The 24305-nt window shown below is 40.2% G+C and overlaps 1 protein-coding gene across 1 annotated transcript in view; it reads left to right on the top strand.

Annotated features, from left to right (window-relative positions):
• Positions 1-24305, top strand: part of fbn2b (fibrillin 2b) — an 83905-nt gene that overhangs the window by 18794 nt on the left and 40806 nt on the right. Inside the window, exons 7-15 of the mRNA XM_017478483.3 lie at positions 7314-7511; positions 11654-11779; positions 17093-17218; positions 21596-21748; positions 22550-22726; positions 22818-22964; positions 23320-23439; positions 23591-23716; positions 24092-24214. Of these exons, the coding sequence (XP_017333972.1) occupies positions 7314-7511; positions 11654-11779; positions 17093-17218; positions 21596-21748; positions 22550-22726; positions 22818-22964; positions 23320-23439; positions 23591-23716; positions 24092-24214 (1296 nt within the window). The remainder of the gene's footprint in view (positions 1-7313; positions 7512-11653; positions 11780-17092; positions 17219-21595; positions 21749-22549; positions 22727-22817; positions 22965-23319; positions 23440-23590; positions 23717-24091; positions 24215-24305) is intronic.

Below are 24305 nucleotides of genomic sequence, written 5' to 3' on the forward strand. Positions count from 1 at the left end.
TTGTTTTGCTGGTTGATTTTACAGTAATGTAGTGTGAGAAAAGCACAACCCACGGTATCAGCCCAGGTCCAGAGGCATGTCAGTAGGGCCAACTTATATTTTATTCCTCTAAATTGGTTGACTCACAGGTTAATGGATGGTCATTAATTGTAAGTCGGTTCTGAAAAATGGTTTGAAAAATGAACCTAGTGGTACAGTCCGTAGATTTAACAGGGTAGTTTGGACTGAGGTTAAATTGTTGAATGCTGGGTTGATTAGGTAATAAGGGTGAGAATGAAGAATAGCTTGTCATGTGGAGGAAAACACTGCTTCGTTGAAGAATTTCTTGGGTTTCAGCCATGAGAGAAGGAGTGAGAGCTCAAAAACATGATTTTTCAATGGTTTCCTGGAGTTTGTTTACACAGATTGTGCCACACAGTAAGCAGCTATTAGCCAGTATTGATGAATGAAGGAATCGTAAACTGATCAGTATTATATGGGGTGGCTATGGCACAGGTGGTACAGCGGGTTGTCCACTAATTGTATGGTTGGCGGTTCAGTTCCTGGCCCACATGTCCACATGCTGAAGTGTCCTGAACCCCAAGTTGCTCCCGATGGCAAGCTAGTGCCTTGCATGGCAGCTCTGCAGCCACTGGTGTGTGGGTGAATGGGTGAATGAGAAACACTGTAAAGCGCTTTGTAGAACTGCTAAGGTTAAAAAAAAAGCACTATATAAGTGCAGACCATTTACAGTAGTGTGCCCATTGGAGTTGTAAATTATAATTTAATTTAATAAGTGTTCCATGTTATACAAGGTCTGAGTAAAATTGAAAACCTTAACGTGACTTCACTCACTTGAAGCTCTGTGAGTCTATAGAATAAAAAATGGAAAGCTGTGATGATCCAAACTGATCCCTATGTCCACTTGAAGTGAAAAGGGCTAAATTAGTTCTAAATATATGTTTAATATTATGTACTGAATAATAAGTTACTCCCCAATTACTAAACAAACAATGACTAATGTATGAAACGAATGGGCCAATGAGTCATGGCTATTTGTGCTGCCTCTCAAACATTGCCAGTGACGCATTACTCACAGAGTGTGTTTATCAAGACAGATTTTTACCCACCAGCAGAACAGAAACATCATCCAGAGTAATTATTTAACCAGATGTTAATATTGCTGATTACATTAGAACTTTTTGGGAGGACACACATTAGTACACTGCACTCTAATACGAATAAAGTTTTATACTATATAGCAGTTATTTCTGGTCAGGATTTTGGTATTTGCAGTAAAGATGTGCAGTAAATCAGTAACTGAGAATGCATAGAGGCTATCACCCATGAGGAAAATGGAGCTATCACACTCTGCTACAGTGATGTAGGAATATAATAAATACACACAGTGTTCCTTAGAAAATTAACCAAAGAATCAAGACTGAGAATCATGATAACAATTCTAAGCCAATAGATTCCTATTTTGTTTAGAACCATGCAGCACTACCTTGAATCACAAAGAGGTTTATGGTGCGATTGCAGATTGTATGCAGATCAGCTGACACCTGATTCTCCTATTCTCACTTGAATTATGCTGCCATTTGTTGGAACCGACAACAAACTGTGCACTTTCATCTATAACTCCTTGATATTTACTACTCCATCCCCTTACTTGATGGACAGCCTACACCCACTGCTCTGAAAAACCAAGAATATTCTAGAACATTAATTCTTGGAACTGCTCTGAAGCATGTCGGTCGAGGTCAAAACTAGTCTTAGGGCCCAGGGAATTGTGGGAGTAGGTTTTGCAGCCTTTACGTACTGGGTAACACAATGCATGACCCATTCTTTCACACCTCACTCTTTTTCTTCTTCCACTTTATCCTAATCACTGTCTCTGTCTCTTGTGTTGTCACTTCCCCCAGCAGCCTCTGCAACCATGGGCTTGTTTTCTTGGAAAACACTTTGGGGGGAGGCAGACGGAGCATCTGGAAATAAATAAGGCAGAGGCCAGAATGAGAGCGGTGCTCATTTCTTTTTGGACATTTGACAAGAAGTAGAGTAGGCAGTTGCAGCAAGAGAGAGAGAGAGAGAGAGAGAGAGAGGAAGCAAAAAATGAAGTTGCCAGCTGTGTACACAAAGCAAAGCCTGGGCAAGCCAGCACAAACAGTCTGGGATTGGTGGTCACTGGAGTCCCCTACCACCTAAGCCAATGCTCTCTCTATTTCTCAGTCCCATACTCTCTCAAACTCTCTCCTTGGTTATGGCACCCTGCAGAGAACCACTAGCCTCTGGATTGAATCTTGAACCCCACAGAGCTCATACTTAGCTCTTGCCTCATGTCTGGAGGGAGCGGTTGATGCTCATCCATCAGCACTGACTGTTTACACAAAAAGTCCGGATATTTAAGTCTCAACCTTGTAAAACGCATTGCTTATTTAATGAGGATTTGAGGATTTTCATTAGACTATGCCCTGTGGTAATATGACTTAAATTATAGACTACATTTGTGTTCAACATGCTGCTTATAGATTGAAACGTCATCTCATAGCTGAGGTTTCCATTTTGCTTTATTGGTTTCTTCGTGCGTGATACTTTCACATGAATGGGCGACTATTCTTCTTGATGTTGGCAACTTCCCAAACGTGAAACCCTTCCATTAGAAAGACTTAGGAGGCTTGCCTATGTGTCCACTGTTCTGATCTGGTAACTTGGCTGTGGTCCACCTCATACAACATGAGTAAAGCACACATTTGAAGGTTAGCAGGTTCATGGTGATTATGTCACTATTGAGGCGATGGATAGCGAGGGAAGGCTTCTGTTCAGTCCCACATGCTCTTGTACAATTATTTACATTTACATTTATTCATTTAGAAGACACTTTTATCCAAAGTGACCTGCAAATGAGAAATGTATATCCCTTGAGTAAAAATTAAATGAGGGTAAAACACATTCTTGAAGACGTTCACACAAATGAGCATTATTTGACTAAATTATTAAGTTGTATTAATGTGCATTAAAGTTTCAGTAAGGTTACTATGGAGCCATGGATGATAGAAAGTCTAGAAAGAATCTAAGTGATTATTTCTGATCTACATACACTACCAGTCAAACATTGGTATGTTGACACTTGACTGAAATGTTTCTCATGATCTTAAAAATCTTTTGATCTGAAGGTGTATGATTAAATCGGTGTTGTAGACAAAAATATAATTGTGCCAACATATTAATTTCTTACTAACAGTTTATTTACAAAAATATATTTTTTTAAATTGATGACTTGGAGCGAAATATTCCGAAAAGCAGCCAATAAGTGTCCAGCATAGGTGGGAACTCCTTTAATACTGTTTAAAAGCATCTCAGGGGGATTCCTGAAGAAATTGAGTAATGAGAAAATGCCAAGAATAAATTTCTGGAAATTCTAGGCAAAAACGGTGTCTACATTAAAGATGCTAAAATGCTAAATTAGTTTTATTTATTTTGGATTTTTTATCACAACATAATTCCCATGGTTCCATTTGTGTTATTCCAGAGTCTAAAATGTGAATAAAGAGTGAGTGTGTCTAAACTTTTGACCGGTAGTGTATATGAAGCTCATACTTGCAGCTTAATAGCTGGAATTTACTTGAAAAGACTGGCCATCTGCAGAAGAATTCCTGAGAGATCAGCTGGCTCTGTTATGCAGTTGGTGTTCTGAAAAAAAAGTGCAATGGGTTAAGGTTAAGAACAGTGTCATGAGCTCTGGGTTAATTAATTTTCCTCATGGATGCGTGTTTGCTCTGCATTACCACTGTCAGTGGTCTCCAGTGATGAATACTGCCTGTTCATTCAGCAGTTGGGTACTTATTTGCTTGCAGCAAACATAATCACTCACTGCTGGAGATGGTTATTTGGAACAGAGAGGAATTTCATGGACCCCCTGCAGGACTCTTAATTGTCAACTTGTGGCTTTCCAAATCTGAAAATATCCGTAATGACCAGCTAACCACTGGAATGCAGAAGTGTGAGCTGAAGTTAAAACAGAAGCTTGTGGAGAAAAATGCTGCTTTTGGTCATTAAACTTTGGAGTTCTGGAGTAGAGGAGATTCAGTGATTGTCCTGTTTAGATGTCCTGTAAATCACTTGGCTGTAAAACCATATGCTGACCTGTCCAGGAAAAGTTACAATCCTGAAGGGAAGGATCGAGCCTCTAATATTTCCCTTCTTCTCATGAGGGGCCTCTCTTTTCAAGCCTGTGTGAAAGGATCCATTCTTCTCCCATATGGAGTTAACATTCTGGTCCCCAAGTACACTAGAATTCAGCTAGACTTTTTTGTGTGCATTAGCATTCCAGTAACCATGTATTCCAATACTATATCATATTTAATCAATACTAAGAGCTGGATAGGTCAATTCCTTTTACATGCTGTCCTTGGGAAAGTTAACCCGAAGTTGCTCCTGAGGTGTTGCACTATTGATGACACTCATATCCTTCGGTCTCTAAGCCCTACTACATAAGTGCCCCTGGAAAAGAGCAAGAAAATTTAAGTCTGTTTTATCACTCCCATTCAACATGACTTTAAAGGGCAGAAAGTGATTTCAGAGAATGGAGGATGAGGCACTTCAGAACGGTCACAGTCTGAAACAAAAAGGTCCAAATGTGCTGCCCACCTCTGCAATGATTGGCCAGTAGTAACATATGAAATAATTTTACTAATCATCTGCTACTTTTTGTTTCTAATGCATCATCTCATTTGATGGCCAGCCAACACTCTCTTACTGTAAAAAAACAAAACAAAAAAAACATGAGCAGGCTTTCCGATTTTCATTTTGGGTGGTCCTTGGTATGATTCTAATGAAGCATTCTGACAAATAAGCCATTAGTGGCCTACTGTGGATAAATAAAAATGTTCTCATCTTAATTCAGATTTTGAGCTAGTCAGCACTAGGTTGCATCAAACTGGAGAAACTTCTCAGTCATAAACTACATAGCATGTTTTTTTGGCAGAAGTTAAGACTCCCTTAGTATTAATTGCAGAGCCAGACTGGGCCCCAAGGCTTAAGTGTTCCAGACCAGATTAGACATCATTCCTTTGCTGTGATTATTTCTCATTTATCTGCACTCTTTCATGACAGCTTATCACATTTGGCCCATTAACATTGTAAATGATAAAGGTAGGCCAAGACCCTTTAGGGTATAATGAACTGAAATTCCCAGAATCAGATCACACTGTACACTGATACCCTTGTCTTGGCCTCTTTACCAATGTAAATTCCATACATTAGTTCAAGAGCTTCAAACTATTTTTTGTTTTTGTGTTGTTTTTTGTCCTTTCAAGCTCTGTCATATGATACAATAAAGCTTTTTCTGAATCGTGGACTCCCTGCCAGAATCATCTGGCAAAGAGTCAGTGTAGTGACTAACAAGTTTGCAAAAATGGGATGGGGGTGTAAGTGAATGGTTTTGATCAACCACGCTGCTTGAACTGTAATCAGTCAAAATTGCTTCCGAATGTTGTCTGCGTCACCCTCGGGTAGATCCCCTTTGCGAATCTGTCTGGGTTTTGGGGTGTTTCTGGGAATTTGATCCATACATTCATTCATTGCCAAGGTGACTTTTCAGCTTGGCTGATCGGTTTTCACTTCTCGGCTTAGTGTTGCAGTCCGGTCTGTTAAAACAAGCTGCTGGGCTTCAGTCTGGCCTCACAGTGCTTTGCTGAGTTATTATTCAGTTATTCTTAAACACACACACAGACAGAACCACACTGAACTTGCCCAGATTTTGGCTTTGTCCCTAAATCTCTAGCTTTACTTTTCCAGCAGATGAAAGGACCGATGACTGTCAGACTAGAGCAGGTCCTGTCCTACACTCACTGCTTGCATACTCTTAACCAGATTCTTTCAGTGTAAACCTTTACAAAAGGTTTTTCCACCAAAGTATGTGGTCCAATTTCCCCAATCATCTTTTCTGTAAATAATTCTAGTTACCCTTTACCAAGAGCCTTAAACCTGAGCAAGGGATCATATTTTGATGCAATCATGCTAGCCCAAAGACTTTGCTCCTGATTTAATGTTAATGTATGCTCTGAACATGACTGATTATAGCCATAACCAGTAGGACAGCTGCAATATAGAGTGAGAGAGGAACTGATGAATTGGGAGTAGGATATGGATGCATGCATCTTGGCTGGAGTTTGTTGCTCCATAGTTACAACCAGGCATTATTAATTGGATCCAGATGTGAATAGGATGCACCCAGCAGGTCGCCCCAGCTTGAGGAGAACTCACATTCCTGGACTCAAATTATCTAGGAAGGATTGTTAGATCATGGGTGCACACAAGAGAGGACATGAAGGGAGATGAGATGAGAGGGGACAAGAAGGGGTATAGGGACAGGGGAGTGGTTTTAGGCAGGTTCCTCCTCTTATAGCACTTCTCTTTCTAATGGTTTCTTCTTGACCTACTTTCTCTTTCCTCTGTGGAATGAAAGTGAAGTTCCAACCTTCTCTATAATGATGATCATGACCACTGGAAAATGTATCAAACCCTTCTATCTATGTTTCTATAGATTATTCATTAAATCATTCTTGTATTACTGATTTCTATAACAGAATTTCGTCTCAGTTTGAGAAAAAAAACTTTTTTCCTATGCACCCAAGAGTCTTTCAAATGTATATTTTGTGCATCTAAACCATATTACTAATTTGAAATAGTTCCAGCGTAGCCTTAACTTAAATCTTACACCTACGTCCTAGCAGGTGCAGCATAAAAATAGAGCCATTCCCTAAACTGTTGCCACAATGTTTTAAGCACACAATTATATAGCATGTCTTTGTATGCTGTAACACTTCAATTTCTCCTCACTGGAATTAACGGGCCCAAATCTGTTCCAGCATGACAATGTCCCTCTACACAAAGCGAGATCCATGAAGACATGGTTTGCCAAGACTGGAGTGGAAGAACTCGAGTGGCCTGCACAGAGCCCTAACCTCAACCCCATAGAACACCTCTGGGATGAACTAGAATGCCGACTGTGTCTCCTTGCTCAACATTATTGCCCAACCTCACTAATGCTCTTGTGGCTGAATGTTGAAATCCCCACAGCCACATTCCAAAATCTAGTGGAAAGCCCTCCCAGAAGAGTGGAGGTTATTATATATAAATGGGGGCTAAATCTTTAATGGGATGTTCAACAAGCACATATGGGTGTAATGGCCATGTGACAGGTGACATTTGCTTCTGTAGCTTCCCGCTGGACCTACAAAGCTAATGCTGCAAACAAGCAAAGCAGGTTTGTCTCTGGTATTTAAAGCATAAACTCTTCTCCTACTCTTCTCTTCTCTTCTCTTTTTCAGACTACAGAACCGGCCCGTGCTTCACACAGGTCAGCAACCAGATGTGCCAGGGTCAGCTGAGTGGTATTGTGTGCACCAAGACGCTGTGCTGCGCCACCATTGGCAGAGCTTGGGGTCATCCGTGCGAGATGTGCCCTGCCCAGCCACACCCCTGCCGCCGAGGGTTCATCCCCAACATCCGCAGTGGTGCCTGCCAAGGTTAGAGGTCAAATGCTTATAACCATGGTGCATTAGATCTAATTATTCACCTAAACGAGTTTTAACAGTGCACTACTTTTAATTTCCTGGATGAACGATATATGCCCAATGTTCAGATGATGAACCCTAGAGCAGGGGTATTTAACTATCATGTTACTAACAGTTACTAACAGTGACATTTTAATGCTTAACCATTTATGATTAGTTCATGGCTATAAATAAGACATCAGTTTGAAATGGTTATGTTTTGTTTCATAGTGGTGCATTACCGCTTTTGGCTAATGCCATGGACTTTGCTATTAAGACAAGAGAGAGTAAATCTAAGTCTGTGGAAACTCTTTCCTTTCTTGATGGGTTGCCTTCTGCTAAATAATTTATGTAAATGCATGTTTTGGCCTCAAAATGCCACAACAGGCCATGACAGAGGATCTGCCACAGAAGTTAAGCTGGTTCGTGTTTAGAAACTGGAGTCTCTGAACTGCTACAGTATTTTTCAAAATACTTTGATGTGGCTACCAGTTGAAGACCCCAGGCCTAGAGGTTCCAGTTTAGTACCTTTTTTCAAAAAGTACATTTATTACAATTATTTAACCCAACAAAAATAGACTATTTTCACACTGTACATTAAACATACTACCAACATCTACAAACATGTGCTTCCTCCAAGACATGTGAAGCCAGCTACCCCATCTTTTTGAACTTCTACTCATGCTATGTCACAGGGCAGCGTAACACACTCAGAGAAGAGTGCTATCCTCACTCTTTCATAAACACAAGCTCACAGATGACCATGATTAGCTAGTGTTGCACTGATTGACAGGGGAGAGAGTAATCCCATCCCTCACACTCAGGAAATACAGCCAATTTTGCTCCCTTGGCTCCCAGCCACAGATGGCTGTGGCATTGTCAGGGTTCATATTCACAATCTCCTGTTTGTAAAAACAAGTAGATGTACATGTGCTCCACGGTATGCAGTCATGGCTGCCATAGGTCTAGTACTCTTTAGGTTTGTCAGTCTAGTCAAATGAAAGTGCCTCTGTCTGCAGTCTTAACTTTTTTTTTCAATGTCTCAATAACAACTACAATATTATTGTTCTAGCCAACTTTAGTTATCATTGAGGAAGCCAAAAACAGTCCTACAGATGACCTTAGTCAGTAGGTTAAAATATGAAAATAGCTGCTGAAATGCAGTGGAGTTTGCAGTCAGCTATTATTTAATTCATATGTTTTCACAATAGCAGTTGAATGTGACACACAATTGTGATCTATGCAGCCAATTTTTGAGCTGAATGAAATTTATTCACCCAAGAGACAGCTGCATAAAGCCTTATTCGGAATCTATCACCTGCTGTTTCAGCTGACAGAAATTACTGCAACAACAGACCATTTTTTGTGGTCTGACAGCAGATGTATCACCACATGAGTGTGTTCTCATGAATGTGATTATGCAATGTATGTGACAGCTGCATTGTTCGAAGTAGCCAATGACAAACCATATGCCACACTATAACCCAGCCTGGAAGCTGAAAAATCTAAAAGTCAGAGACAGAGATTGAGGCTCGGAGAGATGGAAATGCGAACAGAGCTTCACCTCTGTTCCATCAACATTCCAGAGCAAATAACACCGTATTTTCCTCCTCAGCACCATCTCAAAAGTCTCAATAAGACATCCTCCAAGTAGACAGAGCAGTGGTGCACTAGGCCTCAAGTCTTCAGTGGTGCAAAGGGGTAAAACAGAGAATTTGGAAGACTCTGATCCTTTCTTGCCAATATCTTATGCGTTTTTGAGTAAGAGGCCACTTTTGACTGTGATTGAATCTACACTGACATTTGAATCACAAAATGAGGAATAGGACACACCATGAAGACTACAAGTGTGGCATTGGAACAGCATATTCTGGCCAATGTGTCAGAAAGAGACTAAACTAATGACCAGTCAGACTGTGTAATTACGCAGTTTAATATGACACTTCTGTCACAAAGCCTGAGCAGCTCCCGTCTGAAGCTGGTTTCTGCATCAGATAGTTGTCTCCAGACGATCTCCACAAACCCTAAGGCTATGAGTTTTGTAATTCCATGATAGTGATGCATCTTTAAAAGTGGACATGTTGGAATGTTGTCCTGAGGCCATAACATAAACGACATAATGAAAATGACAACAGCCCACGTTTGCAAATTTGGGGGATTTCAATGGAATGAACTGATCAAACAAAAAGATAATCTGCCTATTCCTTTAGCTCAAAGAGGGCCTCACCTTGCCTCTGAGCTTATTTCCACGTCACTGCTTTAGCCGGTCTTTACCAGTTTCCAGACTGCCGCACAGACTTCATAAAAATACTCGGAGACTCCGTGAGGTCCTGCTCAATGACTTGGTGGGGGAAAAAAAACCCTTTAAAGTCAGTGAAATTCCACTGGCTTCTTTTTAACTCAAATACCCCAACGCCTCAATATCAGATATGGAGACAGCTCTTAAGCCTGGCTTGAATACAAAGCACACACACACACACACACACATTTGCACTCAGAGCTGGAAGATCACGCTCGGAGCATCAGGCTTTGCCCAGGAACTTTGTGTTGGGCACTGGGTACTCTTTAATGAAAAGAACTATTTTGGCTCTGAAGACAGATGAGTGATGCGTTCGACTGAAACTTGACTATAGTACTTTTCTGAAGTAGAGCCATGTGTAAAGCTATAGGACGGAGAAAAGGAGCAGAAAGACGGACAATGAAACTTTGCTCACTTTGTGTTTTCTGTGTCAGTCAAACACAAAGTAAAATCTAAAAGTAAAATTGCAGTAAAAACGTCTTAACTTTAGTAATTTACCAAAGTTACCACCTGTACAGCTTATCAGAAAGAGTGTTTCCTTTTGTTCGTCAGGTACAATGTCCTCTCAGCAGTTTCATCAGTTTCATCAGGTCTCATTGTCATGTATTTAAAGATGTATTTATTTGCACCCAAAATAGGCCAACTGACAGAAACATTGCATAAAGGAAAATAATAGGAAAGTGAAAAAAGCTTAGGAGTGACTGGGTTTACAGTGGTTTCCCACCTCTTAACACCTGTTTGCAGTGTCCAAATCAGAGCAAATGTGATCCGTTTAGTTTGTTTGCTATTTGGTTTGGTTTCACAGTGAACAAAAGAATGCTGGCTGAGGGGTATGTGAAAATGTACTTGTAAAACTCTCATTCAGTGGTCAGAAATATGCACACAGAAAAATAGGTAAAGAAATCTTTGCCAAGTGTGCATAAAAATTGCTAGAACACAGAACTGGCATTAAATGAATGATTAAATAATTATAGAAATAGCTTGTTTAAAACGTTTTGTGTATCGCATCCTGTGTTTATTTTCTCTTTTTGTTCATCCATCCAGAACACATGGCATTCCTGCAGCTCTTCGGCTCTGTGCTTTGACACAGTTTGCATCTCATGGCTCACAGTGGCAGGCCCCCCCCATATTTCTGGTTCACTTCCTGCAGTTGAGTCAGTTCAGAAATTTGGATTTGGAAAACAATTAGCCACAGAGGCTACAGAAAGCTATAGAGTTTGTACTGCAGAGGACAAAGTAAAAGACATTTTTCATAATAAAGATAAACATAATCAGCATCTACAGTACAGACCCCCAGAAATGTATAAGAGAGTGAAGGAGTGTTCCCCATGGATCAGGCCACCACTTGGCTTCAATGGCCAGCTCGTTTCGTTGAGGGGAAAGAGATGCTGGCTCAACGATGAGAGTGTTTCCTTTTGGAACAAGTGCTCTACTCTTATGAGACTGCGTTGACGCCAGGAATTCCAGCCTCTCTTTTTCTTTCTTCAATCCGTTCTTGGGTCATCAGGTTTAAAAAAAAAAAGAAATCACCTCTTGTTTGAAACAAGGAAATATTTTTTTGCCTACGACGGGTTCTCAGGGCTAACAGAATGCTTACAGGAACGAATTAAACTATGAGTCAGAGCCTATAAGTAAATTCGCAGCTATAGACTGACTGAGTGGCAGGTTGTTAAATGTTACTCAGGCCACACAATGTAGAAAACCTAACATTTTACACCTAACACATGATGATGTTAATCATTTATTTTGTGTAAGCCAAACCTGTGTCAAGAATACACAACATACTAAGTTTCTTTCTTTCATCCTGTCCCTCTAGATGTGGACGAATGCCAGGCCATCCCTGGTCTCTGTGCAGGAGGGAACTGTATTAACACTGTAGGTTCATACGAGTGTAAATGTCCTGCAGGCCATCGGCAGAGTGAGACCAACCAGAAGTGTGAAGGTAAATGACTCAGAAATAAATCATATATACTAGAGATGTTTTTTGGTTACAAAAAGTTGTTTAACTGATTAAAACTTTTCGGTCAGATGTCCACTCTGTCAGTTGTTGTCAGTTCATTTCATTAAACTTTTAATGATTTATTGAATTGGAAACATTGTGAATCATTGAGAACATTGCAGATATGTAATTTATGTAACATTATGGCTTAAACTCTAGAACCAATCATATACATTAATGAATGTTATGATCACATTCTCTATTAATTAGAACAGATTGAAAAATCTGTTTAAGGGGGCTCCTGAATGGTTGTTTGGATAGTTAAGCGTTCTTAACATCTTAAAGAGGTTCTACTTGGAACGCTTTTCTAAACATTTGTTGTCGGTTTCTACATAAAATGGTTTTAGATTTAACTGTATTGTGCTCTTGTACTTCTACTGTGGTCTCACCATCAACACTCCACAGGTGTGGTGTTTTCAGACATAACACCAGGAACACCAGAAACGTTTTTCCGCAAAATGTTGGCAGATCGTTTCACATCTGCCGTGTCATGTATATCAGAGAAGAAACTCTGAACTACAGTTCCCAACAGCCACTGCACCTAACTGCATCACAATCACATGACCCCCTGCACATGAATCACGTTCTTGTTAACGAGCGCTTATGTGTATATAGCCACAGATGGTCTTACGTTTGTCTTCCATGTGACTGTGATGCAGTGAGGTGCAGTGGGCGCTGGGAACTGTAGTTCAGAGTTCCTTCTCTGCTATACATGACATGCAGTCTGTTGCTGAAACTTTGCTGCATCATACCGAGTAGGAAAATGACATTGAGCTGATTAAGTAATGAGATTTTGCAATGAGAATTCACAGAAAGAGAAGCGTTTTGGTGAGGTGGAGGGGTGGAGCTGTTAAAGTTTTATGGCCCATGGCAGAAGTGGCTTTACTCCCAGAATCTAATTATCATATAACTTGGCTTCTATTACGAGAGATTCTTCTAAAAGATAAGACTTGGTGTTACATGAGAAGATGAAAAGTAAAGTGATTATAATTATCTTTGGTGCGTGGTTCTAAGAAATGGAAATAATTAAGTTGTTTGCTTATCGTCAACCTTCACCAAAGCACACCATGCTGTTGAAATGCACTTGTTATCATGATCAGATAGCTAGCAAAACGCTGGTCTGTTTCTCGGGCTTGTGTGTCTTTTCATTAGCCAACATGTTTAAGGCTTTAGGCCTTTTCTTCACTCTGCGTCTGTTTCTGCTCTGGGGTGCGTTACTTTAGATTGACTTGATTAAGTGGAATTTAAACAATGAGAAGTGAAAACACGCAGGCAACTGGATTCAAGAGGGGGTAAAAGCTATAAGGTCTAAACACAGCCTTTAGGGGTATAGTGAGAGAGAGTGAGAGAGGGACATGTAGAAGGTTTAAGAATAGGCTTGTCTAATATAACAATGTAATCTCTTGTGTAACTTCTCTTTTCCTCTTTAAGGGTTAAAAATAATAATATATAATGAACCTATATTTAATTTTGAACCTTTTTTAGCTTTGTATTTTTATTAGCTTGATACGTGATGCACCGACCATGCACATTATTTTGAGTACACTATAAAAATGCACATCCTGTCAAATCAGAAGTTATTATGTAGCATAGCAAATATATTTGATTAACTCCTTAAACCAGAAATAGTAAAAATATTAGTTTTCCTGTCTAAGACTCAGCCTCTATAATATAATGCTTATACTGTTTTATAGTAATGACTAAATATGGTGAAGTTTTCCATCAGGAGTTTATTTAACATTTCAACCCCCAAGTATTTAACAAGTATTAATATTTAATAATAGTTTCATATAAAATTGTAATATAATAATAATAATTTTTTAAAAAGTATCTACTGAGGAAAAGCTGCAACTTTAAGCTTTCAGACATGGGAAGTTTTCAGGACAGAGGGCTTTTCAGGTTCTTTCTTTTTTTTCTTATTAACTTCAAGAAAGAGAAAGTGAAGCTGGTGAAGGAAAGACTGTTTATAGCTGCTATAACATACGTGATTACAGGAACTAACTTGTTTTGTGGCTCTTCTGCAACATTAAAAGTAATTAATAACAGATAAAAAGTATAATGTCGCTTTTTAATGAATGCTTTTTTTTTGCATGGTCAAATTACTGTGATATAAGAGAAATAAAACATTTCAGCACATGCTGTTATTGAAAAATAATCAACTTCATGGTGGTAACAGTAACTCCACTTCATCATGCTATCCTGTGTTTTATTCTTTACCTAATTTAAGGTTAATCAATATTGCACAAGCCTAATGGAGAGCAGACATAAAGACATACAGAAAAAAGATCTGAATTAGTGTTAAATATGCATATACAAGTATAGTGAAATACATGTCATTCTAAACCCAGAGTGTCCTCAGAGATCCCCACATTCTCAGTGTCATTAAATTAACCTCTGTGTGCTGCTGTCTGATGAGCGGCGGGATGAAAATCCAACTTATTGTCTGATTCAGCCATTTTCAGTTGGCAGTTTTATCAAGGTCATGCAGAAAGCGTAGAACCTGACAGAAAGCGAGTGAGAGACATTAACACACACTCCATGCAAAAACATAATTTACACAAATGTACTGTAGTGGAGCCATGTAGACATAGAAAGAGGGTTGGGATGGGAGACCAAAAGACTTTTGGGCTGCTGTGTCTTGCTGGGAAAAAACATGTTTAGGTGGTGAGAACTCAGCTGGTGTCACAGAGGAGCTGCTTACGTGGAGCAGCTGAGCTAATTACAAGACAGCGCTGAACTGAGATGTGTACCCTCAGGCGCCGTCGGGTTCTACCTCTTACTCCATTTGCTGCTTAAACGGGCAATTTCTTAGAAAGGAAGTCATACTCTACTGCAGCTACAAAGCTATATTTCTCAGACACTAATGAGTGTGCTGCATACCACCACACCAAAAATGGAGATAGCTGTAATTGAAGTATGCAACAAGGAGTGAAAGGCAGAAAGACAGAGATATTGTTCACTTCAGCATTGGTCTTCAATCGTATTTTTCCCCCTTGTTTTGCTCTCTCATTCTCTTCATGTAAATACAGGGTGCTGGCAACGGGCCATCTGTTAGTACTTGAACAAAGAACCGTTTACATCTGGAATGGCGTGGCCACAAAGGGTGCTCACAAATGGTAGTTTACAAGGACCCGAGCCAGCAAACAGACAGACATGCTCACATGCTGTATGTATTAGGAATAATACACCGCTGGGCATTCTGTTATAGGAAAACAATCCACAATGGGATGGTGTGATGCCACCCTGAATAGACTATTTTCCTATAACAGTACATCCTGAAGTGTTTTATTTCTCTTTCTTTGCTAAACTGAACTTTGCTGAACTTTTTCTATCCACTTAAAGTTATATTTAAAAATAATATTTTTCTCTCTTGATGTTTAAAAACTTGTTATTTTACTGAGAAACTGGAAAGCACAAACTCCTCTGTCCTGACGTTCCCATGGCAGGAAACCTACTGACTGTTACAAAGTGTGACATTGGAGACTACTTAAAAAAAAGTCAAATAAAAGTCCACTATATCAGCAATTATCCCTTTATTTTGTTAAATTACATGTTTTTAAATATCCATTTATTATTAGTCTTAGATTATGTGTAGCAGCCCCTATACAAGTCCCTGTGAATGAACTGTTACTATAGAAACAGTACCGTATTAGAACTGGTGTATTAATTAGAAAATTAATTAACAACTTCTGTTTAGCCAGATTTTTAATCAGACATATAGACATACATACTCAGAAAGTACACCCGGATAATACACACAGCAGTTGGAGTTTGTTCAGGTGGCAGTCATTTCCCTTAGCATACACCCTCTCGTCTGGCCAGTGTAAAGTCTGGACCCATTCACAGGACGTCTGATTTATTTAGCTGGACTCTTATCATGCCTGTTAAACTACCACTAATGGAGACCCACACAGATACTTTTTACAATACTACGACATCCACACACATACTGTGGATAGACAGGATCAACCATTACTCAAACTACTGTACAACCATATACATAAAAACAAGCGCCGGATTAGGGATATATTTATTCCATGTGTTGCTGTTTGTTGCTTTAGATTCACATCATGCATAAACACACACACACACACACACACACACACAGACAGATTCCCATCTACATAAAATGTGGTGCCAAGTGGCAGTTCTTTTCTGCTGATGTTGGTCTTGTAGGCTTGGCAGTATGCTGCCAAGCTAGAGCCGGGAAAACCCATGTCCACACCTGCAGCTCTTAAACCGTCTCCTGGTTTACATCATCTAATGCAGTCAGAGCTATGAGGCTTACAAATTTCCTGGAAGTGAATGTCAGAGGTTCAGAAAAGTAGAAAAGCCTCCTTGAACCATCTTCTAGTGCCACCGAAGTCCAGTCGGCTGGCTTTCTCTTTTTTTTTTTTACAAACAAGCTATGACAGCTGTGTATGTGGGCGTTAGGATGACATTCTGTTGGAATACACTTCTATTTCTTTAGCCATCATTCTTATTTAAGGGCCAAGATACACCAAATTCATCAGTGCTCATTGAATGTCTGTGTCTGAGCATTGCCTGTGTATTTCGCAGGGTACCATTTTTTTAAAATTATGAATACAGACTGGCACCCATTCTGGTGTGGAGGGTAATATCCTGGCTAGAAGATGCAGAGTATGTATGCAAATCCGACATCAGCTGTCATTTTTGTAGTTTATTAAGTACAACTTTTTTCTAGTACAACGTTTTCTAGAAGGACCTGAATATTAGAGCCAGGTGTATAGGAAGAATTCTCTCCAGGATGGTAGATTGTCAGGACCAGAGTTAGGCACCCCTGATATAGATGATAGTGGTGGTAGAAGGCAAATCAGTGGCCAAGTGAGAGGCCCAAACTTTCATTTGCCCCAATCACACACTGCTGCCAGAACCTAACCATGATGAGACCAGAGCTTACACCTGGAACACCTTCAATGCAAAATGAAACTAAGGCATAAGCATTAGATATGATAGGCTGTATATTAGCAGTTTCAGGCCTAGATCCCAAATGCAATTAAAACTCTAAATGTGGCGGCTTACACAATATACTTTGTCAATACCATAACCAAAACTAACATATCTAAACCATATTTGGTCCAGAATGATCTGTTATCTGTGAAGAGACTAATGGAAAGTTAAACAAATTTTATTTAAAACCCCCCCCCCCCCCAAAATCTCTGGTGTGTCTCTGGTTATGCTGCCAGGGTTCCATATGACCAGCTGTACTATTGTTATTTTATTTGATGTTTCCAGATGTGGATGAATGCTCCACCACCCCTGGTGTTTGTGACGGTGGAGAATGCACCAACACTGCTGGCAGCTACGTCTGCACCTGTCCTCGCGGCTTTGTCACCAGTGCAGATGGGTCCAGATGTATAGGTAAGACTTCACACACTCTCCCTGACCTGTAAGCCCGGCTACATCATCTGCCAAAAATGGTCCAAATGAGTAGTTAAGATAACAAACAGATACACATATTCTCTTTCTGACCTAATGAGACTACGTTACCAGCACAGGTGAGTCCAAATATGTATGTCGGTCTTCACACACACACACACACACACACACACACACACAATACACAATACACACCTGTCTGACATCTGGCACCATTCTTCTTCTGCCTATATGAGTCATTTGGCCTTTTGGCTTGTGGTCACCCGCTGCAAGCTCAGGCACGTGGAGTGTGTGTATGTGTGACTCAGTTCCACATCTGCTGCGAAGCACAAATAGGTGTTAATGGATTTAGGCATCTCCTAAAGCCTCTTTAATTCCTGAGCAAACCCTCTGAACTCTTTCTCAAAGATCTGTCTGCCTGAACACAGGAAGTGGGTGATTATTGTAATGGAGAAGTCGTATTCGCCTTTACTTATTCGTCATCTACCATCTGTGAGGAAAGTCTTTTTTTTTTGTGCCTTAGTTGTATAATCACACAAAGTCACATGAGGTGGTGTGGGTGTAGGTTTGATTTTGACATTGGTGGGGACATAAAATCAGTATACAGAGACAAAAACATGTGCCTATTCAAAGCTTTCATTTCAAACGCACATGGATGAACCATACAGTACATCAGCCTAAGATTTGTCACAATACTGAATCTAACATATACTAACATATCACCATGTCACTGTTCGAGCTCACCTGTGACCCTGCCGCTCCACCTGCCTTACTTCCTGCTCTGTCTGAGATACTACCTGGCAGGACTGCTTCTGTCACATGACCTGACAAAATAACACATCGATGAATGCCACATGAACATTGAGGAAAAACATTTATGGCTTAGTTAAGTATTATTACCGTTATTGTTGACTCTACAAATTAGAAATTGAGAAAATATTTTAAGCGATTTACACATTTACTTGTAAAGTAGCTCCTAATGTGTGTTCGTGTGTGTGTGCGTGTGTTTGGCGGGTAGGTTAATTTGGTGTTATGCTGAGTCAGGATGGTGGCCAATAAAAGAAAGATGGGCATTATGAGCTACTTTACGAGTCAAAGTATATACACACACAAACTAACGTTTAGGTTTGCCACTCATCCCATTAATACGGGATTGTCACGCATTGAGAAAATACGCTGTCCCTGAATCAATATTAGATGCGATTGATTGTCCTGTATTTTCGTGCACAGAACAGAACTGTTGGTGTAAGGACAGTGTCTTCTTCACGTACCGGTAGCCAAAATGGTGTGTGTCTAGTTGACGGAGCTTTGGCGCTTTGTACAACCAGATGTAGCTACAGTCTCTCACACATTAGCAAGAAACGGCAAAGCCAATCCTATTAGCGAAGTGGGTTAGGTTAGACGGGACTCATAGTAGAGAATGATATCTGTTAACTGTTTGTGTACCACAAATTGTGCTGCTGCCTGTCTAGGCCAGGACGCTCTAATGTCAATGAGACATTTCCTGGTTAAATAAAGGTTAAAAAAAATTTTTAATAAAGACCAATGGACAACAGTGGTTATATATAAATGTATTTGAATTGTTTGTACAAAATTATTGCTAGGGACCATTCAGTAGTCGCTGGATATTGATAGGAACATGTCTCCTAGCGTCCCTACTAAATTCGACGCCCCTGTGTGGATCACATGAACCTGTTCAGGTAAATATGTTATGATAAATATTCCCAAAATGAGTGTTATGCAGAACAGGGGCCAGTGAAATTCTGTTTCTGGCAGCAGATGTTAAGAAATGCTTTGGTTCAGTTCCCAAAGCCAGAACCAAGGATTATGGGGTTGTGGAAATAACGTTATTGTCCACTCTATATCTTTAGAGAGACTATGTGGACATTCCAGACTGAATGGTAATGGACTGATATGGGAACAGTGAGTGGATAGCAAACAACTGAGTTTATTTTGGGAAAGTTTCAGGCCAGCAATTGTGGATTAATCTGAAAACAGTTCTTGTTAGTACTGGGAAGTGCTAGAGGACTGCAAGAGTTCAGTCTCAGGGGCGTAGAAGTCCAGAGCTCAGCAGGGAGACACAAGACTGCTATTTCCTCTTTACACTAAGGCTAGATGTTGACTCTGGCATGAGTATGTTCTCTGACTCACTGACTTTCTGAATACTTCTTCCTTTTCTGACTGTCCTTTCTTATTTTTATTGCAGTTTAATTCTCAAACTACTTTTCTATTCCTTATTCATTCCCTATAAGTTTTTCTTTCTTTAGAAGACAGCCATTTTCTCACATTCCCACCCCACCATCTTAACCTCTGAACATAGTCGTTTCCTGCTATAAACATGACCTGTCTATTGGTGGAGATATTTACAGTACCCTTGGGTCTAACTGGCCTGACCCAGATTTGTACCCTAAATCCTGAAATATGAACTGTGTTCCATATAGGATACTCCAGAAATCACCTCCACCAATAGGGCTGTAGAATGGTGGGAGGTTTGTACGAGTTATGCACTTTGTTTGTTTTTTAGCATGGAGGAAACATAGCAAAGCTGTCATGGTCCAGGCTCAAGAGTGGTGCCACTTCTTTTGGTTTCGCTCCATCAACAGAAGATCGCAAGTGAATATCCTTAAGATAGCTAGAGTCTAACATCATAATTGGCCCTGCCTTTTTGATGGCATTCGTCTCCTCCCTATTGGAGCGAGTTTAAGCAATCTGTCTGCTAGCTCATGTAGGACTGTTAGAGCTCCATATGTGCTGCTGCTTTGCATGACCAGCAGTTTCAAAAGATGAGGTAGCTTCATATGTCAGAAGACACACATGGTAGGTTTCACTTTTCCAGATGGGAAGCTGTTGTACAAAGGGGGTAGGAATTGCCTGTAACTATCTTGGGAAAAAATTGGGGGAGGGGTATCAAGAAAAAAAAGTTATGCCACAATAATTATGCCAATTCCGTGTCACACTGTGAAATCCCACTCCGAAAGAAAAAAAGAATGAAACGGGGAAGGAAAAAGAGAAAGGCTGCAATTGTGCGGATAGAAATAAAAAGGTCTGGTTCCAATTACAGCTATCATCTCCGTCATGGCCTTTGCAGAAAAACCCATGTGCATCCGCCCCTCATGCCCCTTGAGCTAAATTCCTCCCCTTTCTCTCTGCCACACCGTGTCCCAGTGGGCTTGCTAGTTGGGTCTAAAATGAGCAGTTTAGCCTCCAGACAGATGGTTGCCTGCGTTGACTGGAATTGGTCATGAGTGCACCACATGGAACTGATTAATTTCAGAGCGTTGTCTCATTAGACTGGCTAATCGACATGTACCACCCCTCCTGCATGCTTGTGCTTTCTCTTTCTAAACACATAGACCCCATTAAACTCTTTGGACCCAAGTCCCACTTTTTTACCTTGATCAGGGGAAACAGGCACAGAACCATTTTTGGGTTTCAAATCCGCGTTGATTTTCCAACCCCCTCTTGACATCTCCAGCTCCCGCCTCATAAACGGGCTTCCTGGAAGCTGGCCATGAGAAGGGCACACATGAACTTGTCTAACTGTGAATATTTAGTGGAGAAAGCCAATACTGGTATTTCTTTCTTCTCTCTCCATGTCTCTGCTTGATTTTATCTTCTTTTTTTTTCTCTTTCAATCAGTGAAAGAAAACAATCTCTTTCTCAAGTTGTGGCTTACTAGCCAAGCTTGATCTGATGACATCAGATCATGTTTGGCACCCTTGCCAATAAATAGTTGTTTGCAGTGCCTAGTTAGCTCATAAAAAAGTTATTTAAAATTTCTGTAAACTAGGCGACGATGCACACCTAAAAAGTGGACCAGCATTTGGAGAGTTTCAAGGAGGTTTGCTACCACCACGTTTCCCGACTCCACAAAACCGACACCACAGTATTATTGAAGGAGAAATGTCTTTTGGCTTGAGTTTTAAGAAAAAACTGTTCTGACTGACAGCTCATTTGTGGCCCAGAACAAAATAAACATAAGCCGAAAATGAAGAAACTAACCAAATATATAGTGCACGACCATTTTTTATTCTTAATTACTCGTCCCACAGTGCAACGACAAACAGACCAACAACAAACTAAGGATACACACACACAATAAAAATAGAATATAATAAAAATAATAAAATACAGTAGACATAGTAAATATATAGTTGGCTGTAGAGAATATGATGCGAATGAAATAGAATATAATAGAACGTTTATGTAATATAATAGAAACATTGTAACTCTATTATTACACACAGTAACTTTAAAGTTCTTTATGTGAGATGTATGGACCAATTTATATATGGTTCCTTAATCCATAATATTTGCTCTGTCTCTGGCTCTGTTCTCATTTTTATCCCACTCTTTCAGATCAGAGACTGGGTGTGTGTTTTGCGTCCTTTGCTAACGGGCGCTGCGCGATGGAAATGACAGGCCAGTATACCAAGATGCAGTGCTGCTGTGATACAGGCCGCTGCTGGGCCATGGGTCACATCCCAGAGATTTGTCCAGTACGGGGTTCCGGTGAGTTTACGATATACATGTACGGTTATGCACACAAAACTCACAGTAGGACACACTCTCAGAAAAAAAAAAAACAGAATTCAAACCCACATACAAATTCTGAATTTGTGACAGATCCAAATCAGTGTGGGTAATGTAAATGCTTTGGATGGACACTTTGGTAGACTGAGAAAGCCAGAGATTCATAAACCATCCTCAGACATTACCTACTTTTTAAATACTTCCCTTCCTCAACCAAGTGTTAGCCATCTCTTTGGCTCTGAGCTTATGAGAGTGTATGTGTGAGCCACAGGAATGTACAGACTGAGTGTTTGCCAAAACCTGCGATAGGCCTCTTTTCCTTTGGTTCATCTCTGTCCATGGCCTTCATGTTTTTTCCATATAACAGAAAACACATATGCTCACCAGTCAAGGCCAGCAGTTCTGACTTATTCATAGACAGACTCTACTTATTCACATGCAAACTGTTGTCTTTGTATTACATGTAAAGCAGTGCATTTCCTACAAAATTAGGGAAATTGTAATTAACTAAAGCTGGGTAGACTACACTTACCATTGTTTCTCTTAATTAAAGATGTATGTAAAAAGAACTAGAGGATGTCATTAGGTTTATAGCCCCCTGTATATATTTAGTCCTATATGGTTAATGATAGTGAGACAAATTCATACATCATTTTTGAATACTGACAGAACCCCAGACCCTTTTTGGATCCATTATCTTGGTGCTAGCTATTGAGCAGTAGTAGCAGGTGAAACCAACACATGTTACACAGTGTAAAAAGTTGTCCTCTGTACTTATAGATGAATATCGGAGGCTGTGCATGGAGGGAATTCCCTTCACAACCGGTAGAGAGACTATTAACGTGTTTAATGGTCACAAGTATCCTGGACAGAATGGGCATGGATACGGCAATGGAAATGGCAATGGCAATGGCAATGGAGGAGAGTGGCCCAAGATTGACACCCGTCCAATTATTGGTAATTTTGCATTGCGTATGATATGTAGTGTTTTTTATAGTTAAAAGTAATGTCTTGGATTGATCACTCTGTCATGTTGTTTGGTTTCCAGTCCTGCCTCAGAACGTAAGCACAACCATCGATGTGTGTAAGCATTTCCCCAATCTGTGTTTGAACGGCCGTTGCATCCCCACCCCTAACAGCTACCGCTGCGAGTGTAACATGGGCTACAGTCAGGAGGGGCCTGGCCAGTGCACAGGTAACACATGCATAGTTATATAAACACAACAGCTCTCAGTGGAACTGTGACATACTGTATATACTAATCTATATACATAAATACTTGAAAGCTTGGAACCAGTGTTCTCAATTGTTACATATAATACAATTATGTTAATTTGCTCTTAGTATTGTGCAACTTCATAGGTTTCAAATCATTTGTAAGAAGCTGTAAAAATGTTGTCTGGAGTGAAGTATCGAGCAAGAGATTTTTAAACCGTGTTGCATCAAGATGAAATTATATGTCTTCTGTTCACTTCTCTCCTCTCCTCTCCTCTGCTGCCATCTGTAGGCCTTTCATGTTATAATATTTTGTCCTCTTATTTCTTTTGTAGATATGGACGAGTGTAGCAGTAACCCCTGTGTGAACGGAGACTGCATTAACACCCCGGGTTCTTACCACTGCAAGTGCCACGAGGGGTATCAGGGCACCCCCACCAAGCAGGCCTGCATTGGTATGAGTTATAAAATGCATTCAAATGTACTTGTGAAGAACTCACAGATATTGCATATATACACAACTGTATTGACCTTATAAGACAATGACCCAGATGCATATGCATGCAATAAAACATTAACATCTTCTCCTAATACTCAATGTTTCAGATATTGACGAGTGTATCGTAAACGGAATCATGTGCCGCAACGGCCGCTGTGTGAACACAGAAGGAAGCTTCCAGTGCATATGCAATGCTGGCTTTGAGATTAGTCCTGATGGAAAAAACTGTATAGGTGAAGATCCAAACTCCTCACAGCTTCCTTTAAACCTTTATAATCATGTCTTAGGCTAGCCTTTATAGTTAACTGAGCATTGTTTTTATTATTTGCTACAGTGTTGTTAGTGTTAGCTATAATAGTGGTGCAGTGGTGGCTTGGTGGTTTAGGCGCTGGGTTACTGATTGGAAGGTCAGGTGTTCAAGTCCCAGCACTGCCAGGCTTCCTCTGTTGGGCCCTTGAGCAAGGCCCTTAACCCTCTCTGCTCCAGAGGCACTGTATCATGTCTGACCCCAGCTTCCTGACATGTTGGAATATGAGAAGAATATAATTTCACTGTGCTGTAATGTATATGTGATTAATAAAGTATCATTATCCTTAATTCTTTTGCAGATCATGATGAATGTGCGACCACCAACATGTGTCTGAATGGCATGTGCATCAACGAGGACGGCAGCTTCAAGTGCATCTGTAAACCCGGCTTCACCCTGGCTCCAAACGGACGCTACTGTGTCGGTGAGCAGGGGCGGCTTGGGGTCTACTATAGCTCAGTTAGAAATCTGATTCAGTCATCAATCTAAATTCATGATATCACTGATGATTTGAA

Source organism: Ictalurus punctatus, chromosome 10, assembly GCF_001660625.3.
Source record: "Ictalurus punctatus breed USDA103 chromosome 10, Coco_2.0, whole genome shotgun sequence".
Taxonomy (NCBI): Eukaryota; Metazoa; Chordata; class Actinopteri; order Siluriformes; family Ictaluridae; genus Ictalurus; species Ictalurus punctatus.